General features: G+C 49.5%; 1 protein-coding gene and 1 long non-coding RNA gene across 6 annotated transcripts; one reads left to right on the top strand and one right to left on the bottom strand.

The window, feature by feature from the left end:
- Positions 1-993: 993 nt before the first annotated feature.
- On the bottom strand, positions 994-18,601 carry HAS3 (hyaluronan synthase 3). 5 transcript variants are annotated; one of them, XM_081202571.1, is made up of 4 exons: positions 17,739-18,601; positions 7,950-8,570; positions 5,344-5,445; positions 994-5,002 (listed from the first exon to the last, which is right to left on the bottom strand). In XM_081202571.1, exons 2-4 carry the CDS (start codon positions 8,568-8,570, stop codon positions 4,079-4,081), a joined length of 1,647 nt encoding a protein of 548 aa, XP_081058697.1. In that variant the 5' UTR covers positions 17,739-18,601; the 3' UTR covers positions 994-4,078. The 5 variants fall into 5 exon arrangements, with proteins under 5 accessions (XP_081058697.1, XP_081058696.1, XP_081058694.1 ...); XM_081202570.1 differs by having other exon boundaries at positions 17,244-18,601; XM_081202568.1 differs by lacking the exon at positions 17,739-18,601 and adding an exon at positions 16,092-17,223.
- LOC308591698 lies at positions 11,307-20,442 on the top strand. Its single transcript, XR_014010221.1, has 3 exons — positions 11,307-11,391; positions 11,467-11,919; positions 20,348-20,442. It is a non-coding gene; the product is annotated as an uncharacterized lncRNA (long non-coding RNA).
- The last annotated feature ends 48 nt before the right edge of the window (positions 20,443-20,490 follow it).

A 20,490-nucleotide genomic window follows, 5' to 3' on the forward strand; every position in this document is an offset into this window, starting at 1 on the left:
AAAAAAAACCAAACAACCTTTATAAAAAATATGAAAATGCAGGTAAAAAATAAATAAGTTTACAAACAACTTTAAGCAATCAACTAGTGTTTGTTACCAAAGAGTACAAAAAATTCTACAAATTTCATTTTAAATAAGAGAAACCCAAACGGAGTAACATAGAAAAGGGGATGCAGCCCAGAGCAGGGAATTGAGGGGGAGCAAAGCCTGGCACCCTACCCACCCATCCCTCCACTCTCATGCCTGGGACCAGCGCAGGCCACAGAGAACAGCACGGGCAAAAAGCAGCATTTCCAGACATTCGCAGTTAGGAAGGATGCACAGCTGGAAAGAGGGACTTGAGGAAGCTCTCCATCTTTTGCCACAGTGTTTCTTGGGAGCAGCCTTTAAAGGCTGTCAGATACTCATGTACTCTCAACGCTGATCAGCCCTGTCCATACAACAGTTTGATTTGGCAGCTCTTTGCAGGGAGGCATCTGCCTTAAGCAGGTTACAGAGCAAGCAGTTACTGTTTCACATGGCTCCCCCCAACAGGGCAGCCTTTTGAAAAGCAGGCTCTAGTGTGGGCTGCAAGCTCTCCTAGCCTGCAAAGCAGCCATTCTTTCTTGCCAGGGAGTACCATACGCTCCCCCAGCCACCCAAAGAATTGCTTAGAACCATTCTTTTTCAAGCTGGTTGGGGCCCCTGGGAAACAGCTCGGCAATCAGCCCTTAGGGTGTGAGGTTATGCTGAATCCAGAGCAAGTGGGGTGGGAACCAGCCCTTTCTGGTGGCAGTAGTGGAAGGAGACATCTATCCCAGCTTCGTTTATGCAGTCAGTCCCCAGCATAGGAAAGTTCTTCACTAGTATGTGCCTAGATAAAGGGAGCTTGCAGCCCAAGAGCCATTATTGCTTTCTTAGATGGCAGTGCAGACTCCATCTGCCTTCCAGAGGTGGCAGGACAGAACCGGCACTGATGCCACTTTAATCTTCCTCCCAGCCACATGAGCCCACTGCTTCCCTGTCTCATATTAGGGGCTTGTTTTTCTTGTTCCTGTCAATTCACGTGAAGCAACATGGCAGGAGAGGCAGGAATTTCCAGGTACAACCTCGGATAGCATTCAGGACCTTGTGTGGGATGGGCAGAAAGAAAGCGGCAGAGATAGAACCTGGAATTGGGGCAGTGGAACCCCTAGCAGCAGCAGCAGGACAAAGTCAGACTCAGCTTACTGGCCTGAGGCAGAAAGTAGTACAGGAAGATGGGCACTGGTAAGGCTCCTGAACAGCACCAAAGCCAAAAGATAGATCAGGTGCCCTCTGTTCTTAGGAGGTGGCATGGTCATAGCACAGAATATTATTTTGGTACAGAAGTCTCTTGTGGAATCCTGAGAAGTTGCTTGGTTTTGTAAAAATCAGGTGTCTAGCCTCATTGCTGATGGGCAAGTTTTGTATTTGGAGAAACAAAAATCCAATACACTAAAAGACTGTGTGCCCACCTCCCTCATACCCCCCCCCCCAAGCATATCTGGAGTGAAAGCATCCAGGTTACTTTTGCATCCCAGGGATTATTCAGCTCCCTTACATAGCAAGGAAAACAAAAGTTGATGGAGCCTGTCCAGTGTGTGTATGTGTGGTACACACACACATATACACAACACCCTCTTTAGTTTAGAGGTGAAAGGTAATAATAAATATACATCTGCTCTAATCAGAAAGTTTCTTCACTCTGCTCCTTGTCCACCAATTGGATTCACAATGCCTGTGGGGACCGGAAAGTTGTGTGGCCAATGTCAGCCAGTCTTCAGCATACAGGACCTTCTAGTGCTTCTCTTGAGAAGCAAGAAAGAGCCAACTTTGGAATACAGCTGCTCTAAGCAAATTCAGCAGCAACATGTCTTAATTTTTTCCAAGCTAACAAATTTTTGTAAATCAAGGTCCACACAAATATGTCTAAACATAAATGTGCCTGCCTTATTTGGCATCTGTTTTATAACTCTGTTGAATTTAGAACCCCCTTTTTTTTCAAGAAGCAGAGTGGAGGCCGAAGGAACAATACAAGTAAGCTACTAAAGAAGCATTCCTACTCAAAACACCTGAGATGTTTTGCAAATATTGCTTATACATTTTAAGAACTTTTTGTAAAAATACGAATTGTAGAAACTTGGTTTGTTTTCTTTTAGCCATAAAAAGGAGGGAATCTCAGATTTTTCAGACCTCCACATTCTGCACGAATGGAATTGAAGAAAATCTGTGCCTTTGCCTATGCTGGAAGCATGTAGATGACAGTGGATTTACTATAGCAAGTGCCTAAGCACTTTGTTCCCATGCTGACCTGCTAGCTTAGGAACAGGCAAGGAACAACTGGTGAGCACTTCCATCTCAGCAATGTGAGTTTGGCATAAAAGCTGCCCAGAGCTTGTTGCCAGCTGAAGCTGGGACACCCCCTCCCCCTCTCTTTCAACACAGGCAGCTTCTTGCCAGAGACTGGAATGAGTTTTAAGGGCTGGGCAGAGATGCAGATTGTGAATCTAGAAATGGCTTTTAGACTGGGTGGCAGTGGCCTCCCAAAAGCAGCACCACTGTCCTCAGTTTCTCCCCCTTTTCTGAGTTGGAAGTGTAACGTGGCCATGTTGGCAGAGCACCAGGGGGAGAGGAAGTCTGTAGGAGAAGCACCAGAAAGTTAGGAGGCCCAGGCTAAGCAGAGGCCAAGAGAGAGAGGCTGGTCCAAAGGAAGATCTCCAGACAGGCAGCTCTGTTCACAGCATTAAAGTATTTTAACACCCCTACCCAAGCATAACAAAATATGGTCTAGAAGACTGGTCTTCAACTGGTGGGTCATGGCCTGCTCTAGGATTGGTCGGGCACTACTACCATGCAAATATCGTGGAAGGTTAAGCAACAGATCTCTACATGCATGCTTTGGTTAAAAGTGGGTCCTGGGACTGAAAAGGTCCAAAAAGGTTGAAGATACCTGGTCTACGGCAGCCTTCCCCAAGCAGATGTTGTTGGACTCCCAGCTCATACCAGCTCCAGCCAGCAATGTCAGGTATGACAGCAGTTAGAGTTCAATAACTGGTCAGGGAACTGGGAGTCCCTACAGCATCTGTAGGGCCACTTGCATGATCCGTGGTCCTGGACTAAAGAGGGAGGTAGCAATAGGTGGTCCACCCCCAAAACTCCAGAAGGAACTGAAGACATTTGACCAATCCAGTTTGCAACCTGTTTTATCGAATTCACAGTAGCTGTGGCTCATGCTGTATTGGGCCAATCTGGGAGCTTTCAAGTATTTTGCGTTTGTTTAGAAATGGGCAGCCTAGTCATTTGATGTATTCTTTGGGCAACAGCATGTTCCCGCTATGGCCCAAATGTGGTTTTTTTCTACTGCCAACTTTTCCTTCTCAGTAAATCTCCCTCCAGTCCTGCAGCTGCAGTGATTACGAGCAGAAGGGAGCCCCTCTTGGAAGGAGCACATGTTCTGCCCTGTCACCCCACCTCCTGTGGGGCCTCTGCCTAGAAAGCGACCCCTTGATGTCAGTGGCTCAAGTCCCACTTGCTTCTCCCATGAACAGAGAATAACCCTTACAAACTCCTTAAAGCTCTTCCTAGGGAAGATCAAAAACCTATTGATGGTCTCTTCGCTGGGCACAGAAGGGCCCCTTCTTTAACAGATCTCCACAAGGAAGTTATTATTTCTCCCTGTAAAAACTGCACCCCCATCAGCTGCAATGACTCTTGTACCCTGAACCGGCTACAGCTGTCGTCCCTGCCACATTGGTGCTATTCTGGGGAGAGGCAGTGTCATTTGCATAGAACGACAGGGACACCTGGTGGTGGAAACTTTTCCCAGGAGCTGTTGAGCTTTCTGCAGGGGCAGGATCCGGAAGCCTACCAAGCAGGATCCGTTCTGTGAGGCTCCGGCTTCCTTCCCCAGTGATGCACTCCTGAATCTGCCAATTTGCTTCCGGGATGGACATTTCAAAACTGGATCAGGTCCTGAGCAGGGTGGAGGGCCAGCCCTCCTGAAGCCCCACAACTATGTGGGGAAACGCTGCCAGTCCTTTGCCATTATTGCACTCCCCACCCCCCACCCTCTTCCTCATCACACCTCCGCAAACGCCAAGCTGTACTCCTCCTGGGGCTTGCTGCAGCGCCGGGCCACGATTGCCAGGTAAAGGGTGAGCAGCGCCACCCAGTAGCAGGCATAGAGGATGGCTCCCGAGATGAGGAAGACCAGTTCTGTGTCTGTGAAGAGGTCCTGGTGGTAGGCAGTGTAGGCCAGCCCCCCCAGCAGCACTGCCACCCAGACGGAGACTGGGATGAGGCCAATGAAGTTGACCACGATGGTCTTGCGGCCGGAAGTGCCCCAGCCGGACTTGGTGATGGTGGCGATGGCGAACATCTTGGCCGGCAGGAGGCTGGACATGTACAGCAGGGAGTAGAGGGACATGAAGATCATCTCGACGTTGCCGCGCAGGAAGCAGGCGTAGGTGGCCTTGATGACGCCCACCAGCTGCACCGTCAGAAGGAAGAGGAGGATGTTCCAGACGCGCCCGCGGTAAAAGAGCTGGATGACGGTGGCGATGAGGAAGAAAGGGAAGAAGCCCGTCACCACCGACTCGTAGGTCATCCACAGGTGATGCTTGTGGAACCACAGGGCGTTGTAGAGCCACTCCCGGAAGTAGGACTTGCTCCAGCGCGTCTGCTGGTTGAGCCAGCGGAGGTACCTGGTGGGCGTCTCGGTCAGGCACTTGGAGCGGGCCGTGTACTTAGTCCGGTAGCCCAGGCTCAGGACCCGGTTGGTGAGGTGGCGGTCGTCCCCAAAGCTGCACTTGCTGCCCAGGAACGTCTGGTTGTACCAGTCCTCCAGGAACTGCTGCAGCAGGGCATTGCGGTACATGCCCAAGGGGCCGCTGATGCACTGGACGCAGCCAAAGTAGGACTGGCAGGCCCGCTCCACGTTGAAGGCCATCCAGTAGCGCACGCTGCTCAGGAAGGAGATCCACGAGTCGTACTTGTTCAGGATCTGGGGGGAAGAGGCAACACTGAGTCATGGGCCCTCCACAACCCTCCCTCCAATGGACAGGTTGGCTCCTGTACCAGTTTTCTTTACCCACAGATGTGTATCAAGCTGACCTGTGGCTGACCCCAATTATTGAGGGACAGAAGGCCTCTTCTTCCAGCTGTTTTGGACTACAACTTCCATGCACCCCATCCAGCAAGCTGCAGGACACTGAGCCTGATGGGAGTTGTAGTTCAAAACAGCTGGAAGAGGACCAACTCTGGGAAGGCTGCCCGAAGGAGCCATCCCCATGAGCGTTATCTGAGCCAAACACTCTGCATGGCCATGTGCTCTCAGGTCCACACCTGGACATCCCCGCCAACTCCACCGACACGAGGATCCTCCTCCATGACGCGCAGCATCTCCACTGTGCAGGCTGGATCGAGGACTGTGTCAGAGTCACACACCTGCCAGGGAAAGAAAGACACCCTGTCAGGACACCCTTATCTGTCCCTTCCCTTATGGAATGTTCACACAAATGGGGGCTTCTTTTTGACAAATATTACACTGTTTGTATGGGGAGAGAAAGCGTACGTATGGACGTTTCTTTCAAGTGGAATGCACGCCCACCTCCTTCAGAACAATTTTGCATGTTGCCCTGGGGGACCCTGTTCCACACCTTCCCAGGGAGTAAAGCGCTCTTTTGTATTCTGGCATGTAGGGCGGAGGAGAACGGCAACTTTCCCAAAGCTCCAATGAGAGGTGAGCCAGGGGAGGAGAATGAGGAATGCACTCAGATCTCTGTGCCTGTGCATATTGAGTGTGTGTATGTATACATATTTGTGTGTGTGTGTACATATACACACACATACACACACTTGTACATACATACACATAGTATGTGTTTGTATAACTGATACAGTCATTGGAATATTGGTTCTATTATGGTTAATCTCAGAATTTTATGTGAGTTTGCACTTAATGTATATTATCATTAGCCTGCATCACCCTGAGAAAGCAATTAATTAGTTTAACTAATGATAATAATAAATATATTAGTGTAAGTGAATGATAGAGAAGTGACACAAACTCTCCTGGACACTTCTTCATGTGAACACAGACCGAAAGTGGCAGGGAGGAGGATGTCACACCAGGCACAGACGAGAGAGGGAGCTGGTCTCCACTGCCAAACAGGCATTGTAAGGTCCCCAAGCAGATGAAGGCAGAAGAATCACAGGGCATTTGTATCCAAGAGCATGTATGGTGAAGGGCTTTAGCTTAGTGGCAGAGCACCTGCTTTGCATGCAGAAGGTTCAATCCCCAAGGGCATCTCCTGGTCCCCTACCTGAAACGCTGGACATGTATGATAATAGTGAACTAGATGGACCAGGGGTCTTGACTGTATAAGGTAGCGTCCTATATTGAGGGGGCAGCTGATACCTGTTGAGCAGGCCAGAGAAGGGGGATCGGGCCCAGCTGAAGAATCCTGCATTTTTGGAGGACAGGGAAGCAGAACACAGAAGCAAATCCCAAAATGAGAGATGGGCATACCCTGCATCTGCCTCCTCTCTTATGCAAGGAGTCCAGAGCTGGTCTATTCTGACAGCAGAATGAAATGGAAGAATGGACTGCAACACTTTTCACCTCCAGGTCCTATTTTTAATGCCTCCATAAGTTAAAACCCCCTGTAAATGGAAAAGCAGAACACCTAACAAAGGGCTGAGGTGCCACCTCTCTCCTTTGTCTGCCAGTTTTCTGCTTGCAAGGAGGTCCCCCAGAAGGTGCTGAAGGCACATTAGGCCATCACATTGCTGAAGTGATGCAGGTCTGGGGCTGGTCAGCACTTGGATAAGAGATTGTTTGGGAACCATGCTTGGGTTCCATAATGAAAGAAAGGGGGTTGTATATATGGAATATATCAATATATACCCTCAATTACATTCTGCCATCCCTTTCTGCTACACCTGCTGCTCAGAACTATAGTGCATGAGTGGAAGGGAGCAGAGGAGAAGCCTCCACTTACACCAGGGTGAAAGAAGAACTGTTTTCCTGCTGTCAGATTGGAGGCTGAGTTATGAGCTCAGGAGGAACACTGGAAGCTGCCTGGATCCATCTAGCTCAGCACTGCCTGCACTGATCAGCAGCAGCTTTCCGTGGTTTTAGACAGGGGTCTCTCCCAGCCCTACCTGGATATACTGGGAATTGAAGCTGGGGATTGAATCCACTGCTTTGCAACTCAATTGTGGCCTTTCCTTAAAAAAATAAATCAAGATTCCAGTCCTCAAGATTCTATACAAAGGGCTTAAGGAACTGGGGAAGCTGCCTTATACCAAATTAGACCCATTTGTCCACCCAGCTCAATATTGTCTATAGTAGCTTTCCATCCTTCACAAGCTGGAAATGTCACTGGGGAGTGAACCCAGGACCTTCAGCATGCAAAACAGGTGCTCTACCACTCAGGATCATAGAAAACTATTTTATACTGAGTCAAACCATTGGTCCATTTTCCTCAGTATTGTCTCTACATTGACTAGCAGCGGCTCTCCAGGATTTCAGGCAGGGGTCTCTCTCCCACCCTCCCTGGAGATGCCAGGGATTGAACTTGGTACCTTGTGCATTCAAGGCGGATACTCTACCACTGAGCTACGGAGAAGCAACCAGCTGCTCCATAGAGGGGCTGACTGCATGGGCATGTTCAGGCCCCAGAGTGTGAAGAAGCAGCTCATTGTAGCCCTGCTTCCCTCTTAAGCTCACAGCACCTATGTATCAGGGTGCAGGGAGACAGAGAATTGCCCAGACCCAAGTCTCTCTCCAAATCATTTTGCGTGTAGCTAATACTCCCCCCTCCCTTTTTCTGCTTTCTGACAAGTGCCTGGCTTGTGGGATGAGCATGAATGGGAAAACACAGAGAAGGAAGAGCAACAACAGGCTAGCAAGGGCAAGGAGCAGGGCTCCGCCCCCTGACACCCACCTGCACGTAGTCGACAGAGTCTCCAAGGGCACAGAAGGCCGTGTACATCACCTCGCGCTTCCCGCCCCACTTCTGCATGATGCAGGTATAGGTATTGTGCCGGACGAGGCTCTGGATGTGGCGCATGGCCCTGCGGCGGCCAGCCTCCGACTCGCCCTTCCCCCGGGCATGGAAGTTGCTCTTCCACACGTAGCAGCCTGTCCGGTCGGAGCCCATCACCTCGTTGAAGATGTCCAGCATGTAAACATCGTCCTCCCCGTTGCCGTCCACCACCATGACGACCTTGAGGTTGGGGAAGGAGATGCGCTGGATGGAGCGCAGGCATTTGCGCAGGTAGTCGGGGTCCTCCTGGTAGGCGGCGATGCAGAGGGCCACCGAGGAGCGCAGCTTCAGGGGCCGGCCCTCCAGGCGCATCTGCCGGTGCTCCAGGAAGGCAAAGAGGCTCTGGATGAAGAGGTGGAGGCCCAGGATGGCACCATAGAGCCCAAAGGAGAGGTAGTGCTTCTCGGTGTGGATGAACTGGTAGCCCGTGACGTAGGCAGCGAGGATGCCCCCCAGCACCACCACGGCAAAGAGGCTGGTCCCAAAAACACGCAGGGCTGTGGAGAGCCTCACTGGCATCTGGAGAGGAGGCAGAGAGGCCCGGTTAGACTGTGGCCACAGCAACAGACACAAGAGCCCTCCCTGACTCCTTGGCGGCGGCAGCAGTGTCCCTTCAGAGGGTGTTGGACTCCAAATCCCATCAGCCCCAGCCAGCATGAGCAGTGGTGACCGGAGTTGAAGCTTAACAACTTCTGGAGGGGTGCCCCTGATTTTCAGATCCTATTGCATTACAGCTCAGAGGAAGAACAGAGAAAGGCAAGGTGTTCTGTACAGAGTGGTGCTATTATTGACCGATCTAGTTCAGCACTGTCAACTCTGACTGGCAGTGGCTCTCCAGGGTTTGAGGCTAGGGGCACTCCCAGGTCCACATGGAGATGCTGCCAGGAGGTGAACCGGGGACCTTCTGCATGCAAAGAAGATGCTCTACCACAATGCTGCAGCATTTCTGCATTAGCACTATGGCCGACAGCCGGAGGTCACCTGACGGGTTGTGTTTTTACCCAGCCTTTAATCTGGCAGGATCCCAGGGCGGTTTACAATTAGTGCACTAAAAACAGCAATAAAAATAACTGTGGAACAATACTTCAAGCAAAGGATGCAAATAGGCAATCAAACAAAACTATAGCACTGTAGGAAACAGACAGTTCTACTTTCAGCTGCTCTGGCTCAGGCATTTTCAGTTGCCCCCACCCCAGGACTGGATGAAAAGCTGTTGCAGTTGATGGCAGTGGCAGGAGAGCCACATCTGCCTGGCAAGTAAGTACTACGCGCGCCCCCCTCTGATACTCTGGATGCAGCAGGGAGCCTGGGAGGTCTGTGGCCCGCTAGGTCTTCTTTGACTCCAACTCTCATCATCCCTAAGGCCGGGCCACGCTGGGTCCGCGGGCTGTTGGGAGTTGTAGTCCAGCAACATTTGGAAGGCGCCAGGAGCGCGGGGCTGCAGGAGAGCGCCGCTGTCGCGGCGCCTTCTTGCCACGGAACCTCACCAGCGATCGACTCCGAGAACCTCGTGTCCGCAACTGCAAAGCGCGCCTGATCCTGCCCGGCTAGGCAGCGGCCCTGTAGTTCCACAGCCTGACCTGCTGAGCGCGCATGAGAGCAAGGAGGGCAAATGCACCCGGGGCGCCTCTGGTGTCCCGGTGAACTCGCAGCCCCATAAGTTTGGGCTGGGGGCGTACAGGGCGCAACCCCATAGCACCCTCTTTCCCCCATGCCGCCAAGCCTGGACTCCGCGGAAGCCCCTTATTCTTCCTCACCATGCATGCCCGGTCTTGGGGAAAGAGAGCGAAACGGTTCATTTGCATCGCCCAGCCTCCGCATGAGCGGAACCAGGCTGGCAGGAGGGGCAGACCCGGCACAGAGATGGGCTCTTCGCAACGGGCGGGCGGGATTTGGGGGGCGCCTCTACGGACAAAGGCAGAGAGGGCGGTGATGGTGGCCCCGAACCAAGCCTCGCAGGACGCAAGCCCGACGGAGCGGCGGAAAGCCCTGTAGGAGAGGCTGAGGCTCCCCGGAGCCCAGCTCAGCCCGAAGCGGGAAAGCAGATGAGAAAGCCTTGTCCCTGTCCAGGGCCAGGTTGAAAGGCTGAGACCTTGGTCTAGAGAAGTGTCCTCCTCCCCTCCCCAGGTTTAGCTTTGGAGCGAAGGCGAGCCCACCGCGGAGCATGTGCAGAGCGCTTTCCCCCTCCACCAGCCAGAACCAGCACATGCGGCTCCTGCGCCTCGAGGAATCGGGTGTGGCACGTGTCTTTGCCAAGGGCTGGACGGCCATCGCCCTCCCGCACCCCGGCCAGGGACCTCGGACTCACCGTGCCGCGGCTTCCCCCCGGCCGCTCCCGCCTGCTCAGCTTGGCGCGGCGCTTTTGATGAGGAGGGAGGCGCCCAGCCCAACCCCATCCTCGACGGGGCGGGGGAGGAGCGCGCAAGGGGCAGAACCAGGCTTGCCCCCCTCCCGAGGTGCCACCCACGCGCCGCCGCCCCGCTCGAGCCCCGACGGAGCCCACGCCTGCCCCACTCAGAGGCTGCACAAGCGGAGTCAGGTCGGGACTGGAAGTTCGCAAAAGGAAAGGCAGAGTGGGGCTGGGGGCGAAGCCCCCAACTCTGGTCATGTCACGTCCAATGCCAAGGGTCGGTTGGGAGCCGGCTGGGGGAAGTGGGGGGCGGCGGCTCAAGACGGGGTGTGTGAAATGTATTGAAACACTCGTAAATACTTCCCCAAAAAGTCACCCCCATCCGCGCAGGCTGGAAGTTGGTATTGCCTTTGCTGTCCATACATCTGGAGAGATACCTCTTTGAAGAGCACACTAACGCAGAAGTTACTCCCCACCCCTAGCTCGCATGGGGCTTGTGCCCAGCATGTGGAGGTTCATTGCAGCCTAAAGACCAAAGCGGGGTGGGATCCTGCCCCTTTCCTCGTAGGACACTGCCAAGCCACCCTCTTTCTCAGCCTTCAACAGCCCTGTGCCCTCCAGGAGCTTTGAACTACAACTCCCATCAGTCCCAGCCAGTACCTGGCTGAGTCTGATGGGAGTTACAGTCCAAGACATTTGGAGGGCAGCAGCCTGGCGAAGGCAACAGTGAGGAGGATTGAAAGGTTCCTCACGGAGGCTCAGGTTCTTGCACACACACTTATTTTCCATGCAGGGACCTGAATAAAAGATGAGATTTCCACTGAGGCAACTCAGCTGCCCTTGCTGGTGGCCCCTGGCATCAGAGAAGCAGCACAGCAAGTCTGAGGACCAGGGAGAGGGGGGAAAGCCTCAAAACCAGAATCGTGGGGTACCCTAAAGATTTATTCAGGCAATAACCTTCCTGGCCTGAAATCCACTGCATCGGATTGTGTTGTTGTTTAGTCGTTTAGTCGTGCCCGACTCTTCGTGACCCCATGGACCAGAGTACGCCAGGCATCGGATTAGGTCCCAATAATTAGGAGCATCCTTTGTACATTGGATGAAACAGTCCACAAGAGCTCCTGCCATCCTAAATTTGTTAGCCTTTAAGGTGCCATAAAAGTCTCTTGTCAGTTTTGTTGCTAAAGACTTGCAGAGAGTCCTCTCCAGAAGGAGCTGCAACAAGCAACTCCCATCACAGAGTACCCAGTCTTTTTTCTGCCAGTCAGTACTAGGGACTGCAACGTTTCATTGATTAATCAATTAAAAAAGCTTTTAATTCACTATGAAGCTGCCCTCAATAAATCAGGAAGCAGATTTATTTCAATATATATCATTTCCAATGCAAAGATTTGTAACAAGTGCAAGTGGCTAAGCACAATATTACAAGGTACATTCTCCCTTCTTCCTAACAGATGAAATGAATTTTCCTACAGAAGATCTGCTGTGAAACACGTACATCCATTGTCTAAAAACAAAGTAAGCCATTTGCTTTAAAATTATTTTTACTTACGCAAATTTAACCAACCAAATCCAAACAAGAAATCAACAAACAGACCTACTCATTATACAAGTGAGAATCACCTTTTTATCTGCTCTTTTTTCAGTGTCTCTGGTTGAGCAGAGTCAGAACATCTAAAAATATTAAGAAGAAGACGACTTAAGAACCCCCTTTATCACAAATATATTTTTCTACAGCCTCTTGACAAAGGATAGAGTTAGCAAAGATGTCATGAAAAACACCAACTTAGCTTAGGCTGTGTACACACTTCCATTTACTGTGCATCCAATGCACCTCCACCCTGCTGATGTGGGAAGTGGTATATACACCAAGTTAGCCACAATCCATATCTATCCTGTTGTTTCTTAGGAAATACTGCATTCTGAGGCATTTCCCCCCCAAACCACCTTCGATCCACATTGAGAAAAATAACAGCCTGGCTGCATTTCAAGTTGGTGATGTATACACAGCCTTAGATGGTTTAAAAGTGGGGAGATTAAGGGCACTGTGAGTAGCTAAAGGGAAGGATAAAGAGGGTGATGCTGTCAGTGGCTGCTAGCCAGGATGCCGGTATGCTACCTGCAGTATCAGAGGCAGTAGTTGAGGAACATGTGCTAAGAGGTCCCCATTTCCTACTTGTGAGCTTCCCATTGAAGCATCTGGTTGGCCACTGTGGAAAATGAGATGCTCAGATAGATGGGTGTTCTTAAGCATTTTTAGTTTTGGGTGATATCTATGATCGTTTTGTTCTTGTGTGAGAGAGTTGCAGTGAAGCCACTTATAGTGTGTGTGTGTGTGTGTGTGTGTGTGTGTGTGTGTGCGCGCGTGCGCGCACGCGCTGGGTTTGGCCTGCCAAACTTGATTGTGTGCACAATCCTGAATGAGGAGAATAACTTTATCAAGAGTCTTTGTAGGCAAGAGCACAGATGAGAATTAAGGAATCACACACAAATCTATTTCTTAAGAGAATCTTGTCGTCACTTGCCTGTCACCTCAACACACACACACACACGAATCTCACACCTCCTTGCCTTCAGATGCATGTGAAATATAATACCCTTCTTTTTTGTTCAGTTAAACTTAGCAGAAAGGGTTGGGTGTTTGCAGAGATTTCCAAGGAAATTACAATAATTAGAACATCAGTAACACCACAGTGGAAGGATTTTGTAGAAAAGAGAATTCCAAAATCCAATCAAGCAATGAAGTCCTTTATTAGAATTCTGATTTTTCCTAACGGCAAATAACCCTTTTACCCCAGGAAAGGCTAATCTGTTCCCCCGCTCCCAATATTGTTAGATTCCAATTCCAAACAGCCCCAGAAAACATGGCTAATAATCAGGGGTGATGGGAGTCCAGTAACATCTGGAAGTCACAGAATAGCCACTTTGCCTAGTTTAGCTGCTGCATTAACTAACGCAGAATGGATTCCCCAAGGTGTGTCTAAGTTAAAGAGTTGGCTTAAGTGCACCCTTCATTAGCAATACCGTTGAGTGATCTTAAAATCTTGTTCCCCTTGAGTTATTGTTCATGATACCCAAACATTCACTTCATAGCCAATTGTTACTGTTCAGATCATTCCTCTGCTGCTAATTTTAGCAACTTAATTTAGCCTTGTAAACAGCCACTATGCTGGCCACTGGTGGCAAGTGAATTACCTCCAGGCAAGGAATCTTTTGCAAACTGGATTTTCTCTCCCTCTTTCAGGTCAGGCTATCACATGTATATTTGGGAAGTCGATCTGTTGAACATACTTATGTTTTATAAAATATTTATTAAAGATTTTAAACAATATAACACCATACACATACACAACCCAAAAACAATAAAAGACACCATCACCAAAATGAGAAAATACATACAGAACAAGAAAATCATATAAAAGACAGACAACATAGTTAGATTTCATAGACCAAGTTTCCATAACCCTCTTTTCTGACTCCCTCACATCTCCCTTTCCTGTGTTCCCATTTGCAAAATCATGTTCAGCAATACTTCACCTTCTCTCAAAACTTGTTTTAAATTGTACATTTCAGCTATTATGTCTCCAATTTTACCCTTTGTTATCAAATATTTAAATATTTAAGCTTGACATAATATTATTCAAATTTCACCTTTGTTCTTATAGTTCAGTTATTTTCATACTCCTTTCCGCTAAGTTACTAATGCCATGTTGTCTTTATATCCTGCATCCTGTTGAACATACTTATGGACCAGCACAGCCTTTGCTAGCCTGGAGTTCTTCTGATGCTTTGAACTACAACTTCCCATTGACCTCAGCCAGCACACCTGAATGATGCTGAGGTTGATGGGAGTTGTAGTCCAAAACATATAAAGGGCCCAGGTTGGCAAGGGCTGCTTTAACAGATAATGTAAGCGAAATGAGTACAACTGGCTACAAAATCACCTGCATTTAGAAACTGATTGGCAACTGTGGTAGACAGTGGAGGTAAAATAATCAGGTCTGCATCATGGGATCCAACCCACCTCAGGTGGGCACAGTGCTCAAATTAGAGGGGGTCTGTAGTGGCCATCACTCCCTTACCTTGAGTGATGTCTCACTCAGCTAGTCTCTTTAGAAGGCTCTTCAGGGAGGCAAGGGTGCAGGGAAGATTTGGTAAAAATTATGGGGAAGCAGGAGAGCGAGATTATGGATTTAATTCAGCTTTCCTCTCATCTTTCCCCAAATAACTGAAATACTGTGTGGGTAGCATTCACTTTGATCCCTGACAGGTGCACCTGAGTCCTGTGTCCATTATTTTCTGACAACAAACAAAAAGGTTTATTTGGGTCCTGGACTGAAGAGGGAAGGAAAGTCATAGAGATGTACTATTTTGCCAGGGCCTCTTCAAAAACATGTAAAAACTGAGAGAGATGAAAGTGTGTGTGTTTGTTCCTAGAAGAAATTTGCCCAGAGAATTCTGTAGTCAGCAAATGGCCGGTGGCCCAGGTACCTTTGTGAATTCCTTGAACTCAAAAATCCAGTTGTCAAGATAAACTGGCATGCAAGACTTTAGGACAGAGCTTTTCATGTTGTTCACTTTTTAGACATGCTTTATTTCGTGACACAGTAATTCACTTTTAATAGCAAACTGGAGGTTAAACTAACCCCTTTCCCAGCCCCAGGAGGAGCGCGGGGAGTGTTTGCACGACACACCTACACACTGCAGCTGACACACTAACATGTTGCAACACACAGTTTGGAAAGCTCTGCTTTAGGATTTCTTCATATACTATACCACAAGCCTATCAACTGCAGAACTTAAGAGTTGACCTGCCTGCTTAGTACAGCTTCCCCGCATCCACACACACATACACGTGCCAGAGATTAGCTCAACATTAATGACCCTGTTATTCTTACAAAAGCTTACAAAAACTACTGTAAAACAACTAACAAGCCTTACTTGGTGCATATTCAAGGAACTACCATGACTTAATCCCTTCCTAAAACCATGGAGCTGGAAAAATAACAAAAGACCACCTAACTGCATCGGATAACCCCCCTCCATTCATCTTCATATTCACATATATGCACACACTGCAGAATCTGGACTGTGCAACTCTGATCACTAGAGGGATATACACAAGGCAGGGAGATGCTGGCAAATTTCAGGTGGCTCAAATCAAGGCACACACTTCATGGGAAAGTACAGACCTGATCCCCCACTTCCAAAGTCACTAGGCAACCTGAGCTTGGGATCACAGGTTCCTAGCCCTGAATACAGAGATCCCTGAAGCCATAGGCAGGAGCAAAATCCTAGCCACCATGTCATTAAAAAAAGCATGAATGGGTCACAACTCCACACCACCCAACATGCTGTACCTGCCTTGACTGTCCCTAATGCTTCAGAAAGGTAGGTCTATGAGGGGACCTCTGAATCTTACACAAGGGAAAAGATTCCACCGCAACTAACCCCAGTTCACTGGTTCACTCTATGATAGGCCCAGCTGAAGCACCAGAACAGAAAATTTAGGATACCTTGAGCAATTTTCTCCACCTCTGCTTTGACCTCCATCTGGCTTTTGGTCTCTCAACAGGCCCAGGAAGGTTTTTCAACTCTGGTGGTTTATGGTCTCCTAACCCCTTCCTAACCCCCCCCCCAAGTCCAGGCACACACAAAAAAAGAAAGTAAAATAGGTTTTAAAAACTCACAGTTAGGAAATGGCTGGCCTGGCTTCTAAAGCTCTTGGTGTAAAATGCCAGAGAGGTGGAAGCTCCCTGGTCTCGTCCTGCCCCAGAAAGCCTGTGTCTGGGAAGGGAACATGAGGCAAGGGGTGGGCACTGCCAGGGGCTGAGGAACATCAGATGGGAGGGGGCAAACTGCAGGGCTTTCAGGAGAGAGGCCAGAGCTGAGCCTTGCCTCGCTCTCAGCGATCTCTTTAGACCCCACAGCTGTGCCCACAAGCAAAAGCAAACACAGGGCAAGTCCCATGACTTTCCCCCAAAGAATCCTGGGAGTGATTTTTAAGTTTTGCAAGGGTGCTTCTCAAGAGGCATGCAAATCTCTTTGCAGCACAAAACCCTCTTGGACCTTCAGCTTCCTTGGGCGAGGCTGGTTGGAAAAGTAGGCCTGTCCTTCATTTCCTTTCCCTTGCCAAGCCTCACAAGCATCCCTTTCAATACCTTCCACCATCCAAAGCAAGTGTTATTTTTTAAATAGGGGGCCTTTGAGAGGCTGACAGTTTGAGGAGCTACTTTCCCCCCTGGGCCTTCCTAATCCCCCGTCTCCCCATTGCTCATCTAGGCCTTTCCTTGGCCCTCCACACAGTCTCAGTGAACTTGTCTAAACAGCGAGCTATTTAGGTTCAAAAGCAACGAAAGTTTGAAAAGGCCTTCTGATCCCAAAAGTTACAAATAATGCCCATAAGCCTTCTTTAGGCCTTCTGGTTTACCACAACACGCAACTTGGTTGCTCAGAAGCACCCAGTTGATGCTATCCCACCCGAACATACACAACTGTTCCAGAGGCACCCTGCAACCCACTAGCCAGTCAGCTAGTGAAATGATTTATGTGTTGTTAAAAACAGCGCAAGAGGCTTACAATTGTTATGCTGCTTTCCCTTACAGCCACCCCATAAGATCACTGTGATGCCCATTTTACAGATGAACAAGCAAGTCCCACCAGATGACAGTTTGCTCAATGAGCCCATGGAAGAGCCAGGCATCCAGATCCATTTCTTCCCTGCCTGCTCGCACTGCCTCCCACTTGGCATTCAGAGACAGTCTCGAAAAGACGCTGTAAGGGGATCCTCCATTTACAGGACCATACTTTATGCAAAAGGATTAATACAAGCTCACTTGCACCTTTTCAGGAACTGAAGGCAGTGCCTGGGGCTGAGTTTCAGTGTGTGCCACCCTGGATCCAGCAGAGGCACTCAGAGAGCACCCAAAGGGTCAAGCGCACAATGGCCAGGAGCGATACTGTGAAAGGGGTCCCTTTGGGGGACACCCTCAGCAAAAACGACACTTATAAGAGGGTCCCTTTCGGCATGCCGCAGCCGCAAGACACACCCCCTTGGCCCCCTCCCACAAGTTGCCGGGGTCCAGTATCTAAAGGACAATGAGGGAGCAGAGAAAGGACTGCTGTGAGCTTAAGGTTTCCTCTCCTCTTTGCTAGACCAGCTGCAGCAGGAGTTGCCCCATGGCAAACCACAGGTGCCTGGCCGAGGCTGGAGCAGGGACAAGAGTGCCCGTTGGGGACCACAGGCAAGCTGCACACCCTCCGCCCAGGACCGTATCAGCAGGTGCTGCCTTTCAAACCCACTCCATTGTGGAACCGCCAGCATTGCAACATCTTACCTTTCGATGCAAAGGCAGCTCCCAGGCACGGCTTCTCGCTCAGGGTTCTGTGCCTCTTCGGGAGAAGGGGGGAAAAAACCCTGCTTTTCCAAGGTAGAGAAGCAGCTTCCCACCCCCTCCTGCACAGGAATCTCCTTGTTTGCAGAGGCGGAATTGCAGCCAAGAAGAAAAGAGACTTTTCATTCAATAACCTTTGGCTGGAGCAAGCGTGGATGGGCGGAGGAGCCAGAGCCCAGGCAAAATCATCCCAGGGCAGGAAGGTACCAAAAAAGAAAGGGGAAAAAACCCAAACAGTCAACCTTCTACCTAGGCAAGGCTGAACCCTTTAAGGGACTCCAGGGACTGCAGCCCCTGCCCTGGGACAGAGAAGGGCACAGAAACCGCCTACCCCAGGGAGTGGAACCTGCAGCAACCCGGCACTCCCCCTGCAAGGACAATGACAGTTTCTGAGCTGCTGCTCCCCCCCACCCCCCTTTCCTCCAACGCACAGACTGTATAGCTATTCCTGGAGTCTATAAAAACCATCTCTCTAAACACCCCCTGGCTGTAGAAATAGCTTCGCCAGGGTTGCTATTCTCAGGGACGGCTTTCCTTGCGTGATCCAGGAACTTGGGAAGAACAATTGTCTTCAGTTCGCTTTCCCCCACCCCCCTTTCTCTTTCTCTCCTTTTTTTTTTTTTTTTTTTTGTTAGCCATCAGCTGCTGGTCCTTCTCCCTGGAACTCATTATTCTGCAGTGTGCTGGTTCCTCGCAGGCTGCGGAAGAGTCACATAACAACTGCCAGCAGAAGTGCTGGTGGCACAACCTGAGCTCCCAGCATATCCATGACACCCCATAGAAAGCAATCTCTTTACCTGAAGCTATGGTAGGATCTTGGCAGCAAAGCAGACAGATTTCACCCCTCTGTGCTTGCTCCCCCAACCCAGCACTGGTGTCTGTGGGGTTTAGAGCACCCCTTCCTTCCTGATGGACACCTGCTGGATGTTAGCATACACTCCATTCATAGACTGCTTGAGGGGTCACCTGGGGACAAGCACTCTCCAGTGGGACTTGCAGAGGAGAAAAAGGAAGGGGCTGAGAGCAGGGGAATTGATGCTGGTTCTTTGGAAGCCAGGAGTGGGGAGATGAAGGCAGGGCAGCACTATAGTGGGCATTGGTACCATTATGCCCCAAAGAAGCAACCCTTCACCTGGTTTCTTCTCTATAAACCTGGAGCAGGAAAACTGTGCACCTCCTTGCCACAAATATTGCTGGACTGCAATGTCCAACAGCCCAAGCCAGCGTGGTCAATGGCAAGCGATGTTGAGGGGCCAGGGATGGTGTGGACTGATGCTCCTCACTCAGTCCTGTCCTAAACTCTGTTCAGGGCCAAGGAAAACACAACAGTTCAGGCCAAGGAAAACACAACAGAACCACTGCAGGATCAGCTTCAGTCGGTGAATCCAACACAGAATCATAGAATTGTAGAGTTGGAAATGATCCCAAAGGTCATCTATGCAGTAATAGTTTGGGGGAGTGGATTATGAACATTCTGATACTGGCCTCAAAGTGTTATTTTATCCCTCTTTCACAGGCCATACTCTCTCCATTTCAAGTGGCCCATGCCAGGTATTCCACATGCCCTTTAGCTTGGCCTTTTAATCCTCATTCCTAACAAGAGTGGAACTTAAGTACATTCAACTTTATTTGCCTGTGTTATTTCCTTCCTTCCTCTTTTCTCCATTGCATGCCCCAGACTGCAAGCTTTTTGCCTATGTGTCTGTGTGAGGTGAAGATGGGAAGTATTTGGCATTCCAGATGTTGTTGGGACTATAACATCCATCATCGCTGGCTATGCTGGCTGGGGACAATGTGACTTCAGGAACATCGGGGGGGGGGGGGCACAGGTTAGCAATCCCTGGTGAAAGGCTCCATGCCCACAGATTATACATTATTCATGCAGCTGCTGCTACTCCATATGAGTGTCAGGATTAGTCAAGAGTGAAGAAGCATTTCAATGCATCAGCAAAGTTTCCAACACACAACAGGGTGTTTCAATGAAAGTAATTTGCATGGTGTGAGCGTTTCCAGGTTGTCAAGAATGCAATTGCAGAAGTCAACGTTGTTGCATAAGATGACTAGAAGAAGTGTTTCCCTTTAATGCTCTGTGGCACCTTTTTTACTCTAGTTCTCAAGAAAAGGGTTGGAGTGGTGAAAGGCCTGGCCCAGCAGCTGCCATTCCATACCTTCCTTTTATTGTACTGTGTACAGAAAAGGTGGACATATTGGATTTTGCCTTGACTGACTCTTTTTGTTGTTAAAGCTAAGCTATGAGGCTGAACTAGGTGAAGATTTTGGGGAGGACTAATCAGACAGCCAACACAGCAGTGGCCTTGAGTGTCCCTTTCTAGCCACCACAGAAGGGATGGCTGAGGACTGATCAAGTTCCACCATGCCATTCTGAGGTGTGAACTTGTTACCCTCCCCCTGTTATTTCTTTAAAATACAATTTTTACAGAATTTCCAAAGTACAATTAGGTCTAAACTTGTTGAGCTGACTTCCTATAACTGAGTCATGCAAGATTAAAAAAAAAGAAATCTAGACAAACTTTCCTCTGCTTCATTTACAGTCCAAAACAAAAAGCAAAAGGCAGAATGGAATGCCCCAGTCAAGGGCCTGTGAAGGACAGGACCACACTTCAGCTTCATTTCATGCAAACAAGAAACATCCCATAAAAAGCAAGGAAGAGGCAGGAGTTCACGTAGGGCCAGC

The sequence above is a fragment of the Podarcis bocagei genome (genome assembly GCF_964188305.1).
Source record: "Podarcis bocagei genome assembly, chromosome: 7".
NCBI classification, from domain to species: Eukaryota; Metazoa; Chordata; class Lepidosauria; order Squamata; family Lacertidae; genus Podarcis; species Podarcis bocagei.

What these genes read in the sequence shown, in the direction of transcription:
- HAS3 (XM_081202568.1), bottom strand. Translation starts at nt 16,241, where the DNA reads ATGTTCCTCAGCCCCTGGCAGTGCCCACCCCTTGCCTCATGTTCCCTT. An exon ending in ACTCTGTCGACTACGTGCAG is followed by an intron (nt 5,446 to 7,949) that starts GTGGGTGTCAGG and finishes TTTCCCTGGCAG; the next exon opens with GTGTGTGACTCTGACACAGT. An exon ending in GAGTTGGCGGGGATGTCCAG is followed by an intron (nt 5,003 to 5,343) that starts GTGTGGACCTGA and finishes TCTTCCCCCCAG; the next exon opens with ATCCTGAACAAGTACGACTC.